This window comes from Panthera tigris, chromosome A3 (assembly GCF_018350195.1).
Source record: "Panthera tigris isolate Pti1 chromosome A3, P.tigris_Pti1_mat1.1, whole genome shotgun sequence".
Taxonomy (NCBI): domain Eukaryota; kingdom Metazoa; phylum Chordata; class Mammalia; order Carnivora; family Felidae; genus Panthera; species Panthera tigris.
In genome coordinates this window covers 26022501-26031721 of record NC_056662.1, presented here as the reverse complement: position 1 = coordinate 26031721, position 9221 = coordinate 26022501, and the positions used below count along the sequence as shown (strand labels likewise).

The window sequence follows — 9221 nt, the reverse complement described above, 5'->3', positions numbered from 1 at the left end:
GGATATCCCTACCTCCCCCAGCAAGAAGAAATTCTTCCAGCCTATCCCGCAGATTTTATTTTTTACTTTATATATTTTTTAAGTTTATTTATTTTTCTAGTAATCTCTACACCTAATGTGGGGCTCGAACTCATGACCCCAAGGTCAAGGGTCTCATGCTCTTCCAACTGAGCCACCCAGATACCCCTATCCTGCAGGCTTTACCAAATCTCCACAATCATGTGAGCCAATCCTTGAAAGTCAATCAATCTGTCTGTCTACGGTTCTGTGAATATGCTACAGCCACAGGAAAGAATGCACTTTATATACTGACATGGAAAGTTCTCCAAGATATATTAAGGATAGTACATATAGTGTATAATCATCTGTATATAAAACAAAAAGAGTAAACATTTAAATTCTCATTGGTTATATGTTGGGGAAAAACCCTCTGGAAGGACACTTAAGAAACTAACAGCATGGGGCGCCTGGGTGGCTCAGCTGGTTAAATTGATGTCTGACATCGGCTTAGATCACGATCTCATGGCTCTGCGCTGACAGCTCAGAGCCTGCTTCAGATTCTGTGTCTCCCTCTTTCTCTGCCCCTCCCCAACTCGTTCGTGTTCTCTAAAAATAAAATAAAACATTAAAAAAATTAAAAACAAAAAAGAAACTAACAGCAGGGATTATCTGTTGGAGGAGAGTAGTAGGGAAACTGAGTAAATGGGATAAGGCAGAAGAACTTTTTGTTTTATTCCTTTTCATACTCTTTGATAAATGCACATATTCTTTGACCCAGCAATTCCACACCCATTCGTTTACCTTATAAATACGCTTCCACACATGCAAAATGACATACCTATAAAAATATTCAGATGCAGCATCATTAATATGAGAAAAAGAATGGAACCAACCTAAACACCTACCAGCAGGAAACCGGTTAAATAAATCATCCATGTGAAGAAACATGGTGCATTTGTTACAGAGGACTGCTCTCTCTGTTCTGATGTGGAACGATTTCCAGGGTAAGTAGAAAAAAAAGCAAGACGCAGGATGCCGTGTGTACTTCCCACTTGTGTGGGAAGAAAATCAGACGCTATGCCTGTGTATTTGCAAACGCAAGAAAAGAGTCCAGAAGGGCACAGAATAAACTGTAACAGTGGTTACCTCTGGGGAAAGGCAACAGGGAACTAGGGAATGGGCGTGAGGCACAAATTACTTCACAATGTACCTTCTGAACCACGGGCACGTATGATCTACTCACAACGCAGAGTACTAACCACTACACGATCACGGCCATGTATCATCTATGCTCAATTTAAAAAAATTCCCAAGAAGGGATGAGGCAGGAGGGGAGAAATCACATATGAGGTGGGAGCCCAGAGTCAGGGGAACACAAAGCATTCATACGCTACGATCTTTGTAATGTTTTTAACCTGAATCTCCCCTGAACTGCTCTTACAGATTCCAACTTTGGACAACAGTTTCACAGAAGACGCAGGGCCTTCCCCAAAACTGGGAAAATAAACGTTGCAGATTAGAGCAACAGTGTTCTGCGAGGCAGATGACTCTTTCATCCATGCACAGAGACAACTGGATTCACACCTTTTCTTCAGAACCTTTTTTATTCAACATCTAACCAACAGAGAAGGTCAGCCTGAACCAAAACAAGCTAAAATAGCCTCATTACAACACAACAGGGCACAACCCGAAACGAGGACAGAGGTTGGCCTCGGTTCTTTTCTGAGCAGACGAAGCAAGTATTTATACACAGGTGCCCCGTTCAAAACTGATTAGCCATGCACCACCACCACCGCCACCACCACCGAGGCAGGGTGCGCACAGATTGCTGGGGCTCCCCACGTGTGTCAGCCATCGAGTCCGCCTCTTCCTCAGCCATAAATAAGCCCTTGCTTTTTGGAGGGGAGGGTGATCGGCGGGCATCTTGAGTGATGGCACCATCTGTTTACTCTGAAACTTTGATGGGGAAGTGACAACTTATTTCCTCCCCTGAATCTGAGAAGCAATAGCCTGTCTGAATACCTAAAAAGTGTCCTGGGAGATATAGGTGCTGGAGGTTCCCTTCACAAAGGATTCACAGAGTAATCATGTAGGGCTCTTTAAGTACTTAATCCTGTTGTTTTCCAGAAACCTTTGCACCTGGGCTCCCGAGAAGCAAGCAGAGCTGTTATCAGCACCCCACAGGCCTGTGGGTGAGGCGCCTCTCAGAGCAGCCACCCATGGTAGGGGAGGGGGCAGGGAAGGGGGCCAGACATCAGCTGAAACACTCCATGCTGGCTCTGACCCGCTCCATCTCGTGCAGGAAGCTGTAGAACTGGGGCAAGGTTAATTCTGGGGAAAGAAAATTCAGCTTCAGGTACATGTTTCCAACTCCACAGAATCATCTGAGAAAACGAATTTCCACCCAAAGAGTTTTTTCTGTTTCTTTTTTGACTTAGTACATCTAAGCAGCTCTTGATGGGTAATTGACCATAATAAAGAACTGAGAGCCTTGAACAGAGAAGGGTTCTCTCAGCTCCATACAGAATTTAAAAGCGGCCTAACTCCACAGCACAAAGAGATGAAAGGGCATTAGGACGCTCAACGCGACTTCTGACGCAAGGGCTGCTTGCTCTTCAGTCTTGCCGTCCCTTCTCCCTGCGCTTTCCCTTTTTCAAAGAGGCCCTTCAACTGTGGGGTCTCCAACCTGCCGACGGCTTATTATTTACGAGAGGAGAGGCAGCGGAATGGCTACTCCACAGCTCGGTTATGACTTTGTGCTAGAAGAAATGATTTGTGGTGCTTCACGAGCCCACAGACTGAAGAGAACGCGGGAAAAGTGAAAAGGCTCAAATGGGAATCTGGACTCACCTATGTACAAGTTTTCAGTTTGATTTCCTTTCTTAACCACCAACTTTAACTGATTAAAAAAAGAAGAAATAAAAAGCTGAAATTAAAATGATGACAACTGGGCAAAGAAATTCTTGAAATCCTTCCACTTAAATATCAAAGCATCCAGCTTCGGACTTGAGAGTCAGACGGGAGCGGTCTGGGCGTCTATCACTGAAACTTCTAACAATTTGCATGATTACAGAACAATTGAGCTTTTAAGAACAATGTCAGGATCCTATTAATCCGAGAGTAGGCGTGTCAGTGGCCACATTTTTGGCTGACAATACTGCTCGGAGATACACAGGACCTCCACATCCAAATTGGGTATTAAAAAAAATCCAATGTTGATTTTATAATTATCAACCAAGTCAAAAATCTACCCATTTTCACAGATCAGGAAACTTACTTGTAAAAAAATACTTCCCACTTTTTCCAGTTCACTGCTCCCGGATGTCACTGTGACACAAGAGAGAAAAGTAATAAGTGATGGGTTGACAACGGACTCTGAACACCCCAATCTTGCAGGCTGTACAGCAGAAGCCGTGTGGGGACGAGTATGAGGACAGCAAAATGTGCTCTTCAGGAAGTCAACTTACTGAGAGCCATGGATAGAAACAGCTGCCCAATGGCAATACAGAGCAGCCGCTGCTGGCCCCAATCGTCTTTGAGGACTGAGGACCTGTCCTCCCCCTGGAAGCTATCTGAAAGCCTCTGCACCCCCGCCCTACATCCCCCAAATGACCCAGGACTGGCTCTAACTAGTTACCTCCAAATTTCCACTCCATATCTATAAGCTGGTTAATCATCAGAGTCTGTCCTATGGCCCATCGAGCAAGGGTGGGGGCATTCTGCTTCCACTGAAACAAAAGCAAAAAGCCAAAGTCATAACAATGGGGAAAATCCCCCTTCTTCATTCTGCCCCCAGCACGGCAATGTATTTATTTATACAGACAAGGCGAAGAATGCAGAACTAAGGGCCTGGCCTATAGGCACAGATCTGGGGGATGTGGGAAGCAAAGAGGGGCAGAAGACGATATAAATGTTTTTCTTCTTTTAATGTTTTATTTACTTTTGAGAGGCAGAGGGGGACAGAGGATCCAAAGCAGGCTCCATGCTGACAGGAGAGAGCCGACACAGGGCTCGAACTCACGAACCACGAGATCATGACCTGAGCTAAAGTCGGAAACTCAACCAACTGAGCCACCCAGGTGCCCCTAAATGTTTTCTTTCATTCCAAGATTTGTTCCAAATTGGAACAAAAACTGTATGACAATTAAAGTCAGACAAATCAGAGGCAAAAAATTAGAGATGCACCAAATAGTGCCGTTTAAATGTTGTATGTATGTTATTTGCATGAAATCAAATGAAAACCAGTAAGCTGGGGAAATGACACATAATGATGAGTGGTTTCTCCTTAGTCGGCATTTCTCATTTGTTTCTATTCATGAAATAAAAGCAAACAATCTTAATTAACCTTGATTAAGAGGAATTATGATACCTTTTCAGAAAAGTAAGTGGCTTTCTCCTCACTAAGACCTATAAGAGAAGAGAAGGAGATTTTAACATCATAAAGAGCCACTGGGCCTGTCACCCTGAGCAACCTCCCTCGGTGATGACCTACCCAGAGTTATGAAATCAGCCCGGACCTGATCAGCTGTGAGACTCTTCTTCAAGGCACCTGGGAAACAGGGGAGAAAGCAGTTAAAAAGGACAAATCAGTAATCAATTGGCAGTAGGCATCAACGGACAAAAGGGATACACAAAGACGTGGCTGGTTCCAGGAAGATCTCAACCCAGCTGCGGAGAAGATGCAGAAAGGAAACGACTGGAGAACGTGACAGCACGTTCTATTTATTGTACAACAGGAGTGTTCACCCCTCCAGAAAGTACGAAGGAAACTAGAGACAACAGAAAGGACTTTATGGACTTGGGGCTGGGGGTCCCTGATCAGAGGCAAGAGTAAGGCCTCAGATTCCTGGAGCAACATCGGGGAGCTCGACGTCAGGCTGGGCGTAAGGGCAACAGCCTAGAACTGCGCTGGGCAATACGTAACCATAAAGATGTGTGGCTATTTAAAGTTTCTTTCTTTCTTTCTCCCAGCACCCTCTTAGGTTTTAATTAATTAAAACTAAACAAAATTTAAAATTCTGTTCCTCAGTTGCACTAGCTGTTCTGAGTCCTCGACAGCCACATGGGTCCAGTGGCCACGGTACTGGACAGCACAGATCAGAGACCATCTCCGTCTACCTAGATAGTTGCACTGGCCAGCGCTGCCATAGAGAACCTGCTTTCAGGACGTAAACCAAGATGGACTGAACAGTTGGCCTCTATGATTCACAAGTTACTTCCAGAGGGGCCGGGCAAAGCTCCTCACAAGCCCTGCGATCACTCCCCTGTGGGGGCTGCTTTGTTCTGCTTGCGAGCTCCAATTCCTGAAAACAAAGTGTCGCCAGCAACCTGGGCTTCTCAGTGTTTAACCTCAGACTACAGCCTAGAGTCACAATTTGGAAACCACTTTAAAATTTTCCACTTCTTAGTCTTCCAGAAGATGACTAATTAAAGAATAAGAAGATATCCACCACCATCCAGGGAGGGCCCTGAAGTAATACCCTAAACCCAACCCCCACTCCCATCTCACTCCAGAAAAACAATCCTAAAGCCTGTCTGCAGCAAAATAAACCATGTAAACAAAGGGAGGAAATCTTTTATCGTCAAAATCAGACTGAGCAAGGAAGCCATAGGGAAATTAAAAAGGCAAGACACCAGGAAACCCTGGCCATAAAGGCCCTAGAAAAAGGCCACTTCCTAGCCAATTCAATTAATTCATAACTACCACATGTACAGCCCCTTAGTGTATACCTAGCTCAAATCCAATATTTTGCTTGATGATCCCAAAGTACTCTGAAGTGGGGGATTGCTATCGAAGCCTTTAATTTACCAGGAAAACTAAAGATCAGAAAGATTAAGCTTTGGGGGAGAAAATCTGGCAAAGGCACATAGTCAACAACTGCACTGCCAAGAAGTCACCCAACAGATACACTCCTGAAAGTACACTGAAATACACGTGTGGCAGTGGCTGGCCACCTCTAGAACCCCTAAGCTCTTCTCTCCCTTGCTTACTCAGCTTTTTCTACAACATGCCAGGCAGGTTCCTACCTCCTGGCATTTGCCTTTGCAGTTCCCTCTGCTGGGGACACTCCTCCTCAAATCTGCACACAGTCATTACGGCCTCTCCCTGAACATCCCCCCTCCATTTCAGGCGGAGCCGCTCTTCACTGGCACCCTCCTACTGCTACGCTTTTCTGCATTGCATTTATAACCACCCAGTTTCATGTTACATATTTACTGTCAATTTTTCCACTAGAATGCCTGTTTGATGAGACTAAAGACTTGGTCCGTTGTGCCCACTGTTGTGGCCCACGTCGTACTTTAAAAATGTATTTGCGGGGCGCCTGGGTGGCTGCTCAGTGGGTTAAGCATCTGACTCATGGTTTCCGCTCGGGTCATGATTTTCCAGTTCATGAGATGGGGCCCCGCATCGGGCTCTGCGCTGACAGCTCAGAGCCTGCTTGCGATTCTCTCCCTCTCTCTCTGCTCCTTCCCTGCACGTGCTCTCTCTCTCTCTCTCTCTCAAAATAAACAAACATTCAAAAAAATTTAAATAAAAAAAAGAAATCTTAAAAAATATATACATGTGTGCGTATACACACACACACACACACACACATATATATTTGCATCATGCTAGGCCTCAAGCCCTTAATTAATCTTCCTTTCTTTTTATTAAGATATAATTGACCTATAACGTTGTGTAAGTTAAAGGTGTACAATCTGTTGATTTGATACATTCATATATGGCAATATGACTGCCACTGTAGCATTAGCTAATACCTCTATCACATCACATAATTATCACTTCCCTTCTGTGGTTAGAAACTCTAAGATCTAGCCTCTGAGCTATTTTGAAGTTTATAATACAGAATTGTTGACTATAGCTCTTAACTTCTTTTTCAGCTTTCTCCTTTGGTGATACCTTTGTCCTAAGCACAAGACAGGCCTGAAGCCTTGACTCTATGTCAGACAGAAAGAAAACTGTAAATCCAGAGCTGGAGTCCCCAGAACATCCCACTTGGGGAAATCTGAGAATGTCCATCTTTAAACACATCTAACCAGGGGCGCCTGGGTGGCTCAGTCGGTTAAGCGTCCGACTTCGCCTCAAGGTCATGATCTCACAGTTCATGAGTTCAAGCCCCACGTCGGGCTCTGTGTCCAGAGCTTGGAGGCTGCTTCGGATTCTGTGTCTCCCTCTCTCTCTTCCCTTCCCCCATTCACACTCTTTCTCGCTTTCAAAAATAAACATTAAAAAACCCACACATATAACCATCTGAGATGGTTTATAAAATCCTTGAGCACCAATTGTCACTGGAACAGTTGCCTTGGTAAACCCTTATTGCCATCAAACAGTATGGGGGACAACACAGAAGTGTATGTCCAGGGGGACGGTTTCAGTTTTGCCAGGAAACAGTTGGGAAATTAGCGAATTGTTCTACTAGCCAAAAATCTACATAGGCTTATTCTGTGTAATAAAGGAAACTCAAGGAAAAGAACTAAGCCTTGGTTAAAACTCCAGGAGAAGGAAGCAGATGGGAGATGACGGTAAGCCACATTCAGTGAGCCATCACTGACCCTGAAGGCTGACCAGCTGAATCCACTTCCCTGAAGCTCACGGAAGGACAGAAGTCATAGTCACTGTGCATGCATTTACTGAGCACCTACTAGTGCCAGCACGATGCTAGATGCTGGCAAACATCAATGTCTGCGGTCATGAGGCTTACATTCTATCAGGAAGAGAAAGACCACAACAATAATGTAACAAGTAAGAAAGCCATATAGAATATGACTAAAAAGTGCCATAGAAAGAAGTAATAGAGGGAAGTGAGGTTGGGAGTCCTGGGGAACTTAGTTCTGCAGCTGTTTAATACCATTCGTGACTATTGTTCATTGTTGATTACTCTATTTTTGCCCAGCCAGAAAGAACTCCTTTGGGACAAATGAAGAGGAGTTATCAACTTTTCCTAAAAAAAAAACAGTTACTGAGTGTCCACAAGGGCCACATATCTTGCTACGTATTAAAATAAGACCAGGCTTTGGGGTGCCTGGGTGGCCCAGTCAGTTGCGCATCTGACTTTGGCTCAGGTCACCATCTCACAGTTCGTGGGTTTGAGCCCTGCATTGGGTTCTGTGCTGACAGCTCAGAGCCTGGAGGCTGCTTCAGATTCTGTATCTCCCTCTCTCTCTGTCCCTCCCCCATCCACACTGTGTGTCTCTCTCAAAAATAAGTAAACATTAAAAAATTTTTTCTTAATAGGGGCACCTGGGTGGCTCAGTCGGTTAAATGTCTGACTTCAGCCCAGGTCATGATCTCGTGGTCTGTGAGTTCGAGCCCCGCATCAGGCTCTGTGTCGACAGCTCAGAGCCTGGAGCCTGCTTCAAGTTCTGTGTCTCCCTCTCTCTCTGCTCCTTCCCCATTCATGCTCTTGTCTCTCAAAAATTTTAAAATAAAAGTAAAAAACAGGGGCGCCTGGGTGGCTCCGTCGGTTGAGCGTCCGACTTCAGCTCGGGTCACGATCTCGTGGTCCGTGAGTTTGACCCCCGTGTCGGGCTCTGGGCTGATGGCTCAGAGCCTGGAGCCTGCTTCCGATTCTGTGTCTCCCTCTCTCTCTGCCCCTCCCCCGTTCATGCCCTGTCTCTCTCTGTCTCAAAAATAAATAAATGTCAAAAAAAAATTAAATAAATAAATAAATAAATAAATAAAAGTAAAAAACAAAAAAAGTAAAAAAAAAATTTTTTTAATAAAAAAATAAAACCAGCCTTCAGTAGTAGCCCTACAGCCAAGTAATCTGTAATCTGGGAGCTCCCTGTGTCTGGGAGACAACTCGTAATGATAACAACAATCATAATATTAGCAACAGTGCAGCCACCGCTTACTGAAGGATTTTACAGTTATTATCTTTATTCATATAATGATATATGAGCTACTATTAGGAGCTCTGTTTTCTGAAGAAAACAGATTTTCAGAGAGGTTCAGTAACTTGGCTCAAGATCTCAAAGCTGTTAAGTAGCCATGGTGACAAGTAAGCATATGAGGGGACATCCAGCAACCAAATGCAATGTGGGGCCTTCCCTGGATCCTGACGAAAGCAACCAACTACAGACAAATAAAATGTGTGAGACAATGGGGACACTAGAACACTGACTGCATATTTTAATTTTAGATAATGGCACTGTGGTTTGATAAGGGGAAAAAAAATTTATTTTTTAGAGATGGTAATTAGGTATTCAGAAATGAA

General features: G+C 44.3%; 1 protein-coding gene across 2 annotated transcripts in view; it reads right to left on the bottom strand.

Moving 5' to 3' along the window:
* Positions 1-615: 615 nt before the first annotated feature.
* The window catches only part of COMMD7 (COMM domain containing 7), a 22422-nt gene continuing 13816 nt past the window's right edge, over positions 616-9221 (bottom strand). The window contains exons 4-9 of one of the 2 annotated variants that reach the window (XM_042980645.1): positions 4493-4549; positions 4370-4407; positions 3638-3728; positions 3278-3327; positions 2851-2899; positions 616-838 (exon numbers count right to left, since the gene is read on the bottom strand). In XM_042980645.1, the coding sequence (XP_042836579.1) occupies positions 798-838; positions 2851-2899; positions 3278-3327; positions 3638-3728; positions 4370-4407; positions 4493-4549 (326 nt within the window). In that variant the 3' untranslated portion in view covers positions 616-797. The other variant, XM_042980644.1, reaches the window with a different exon arrangement.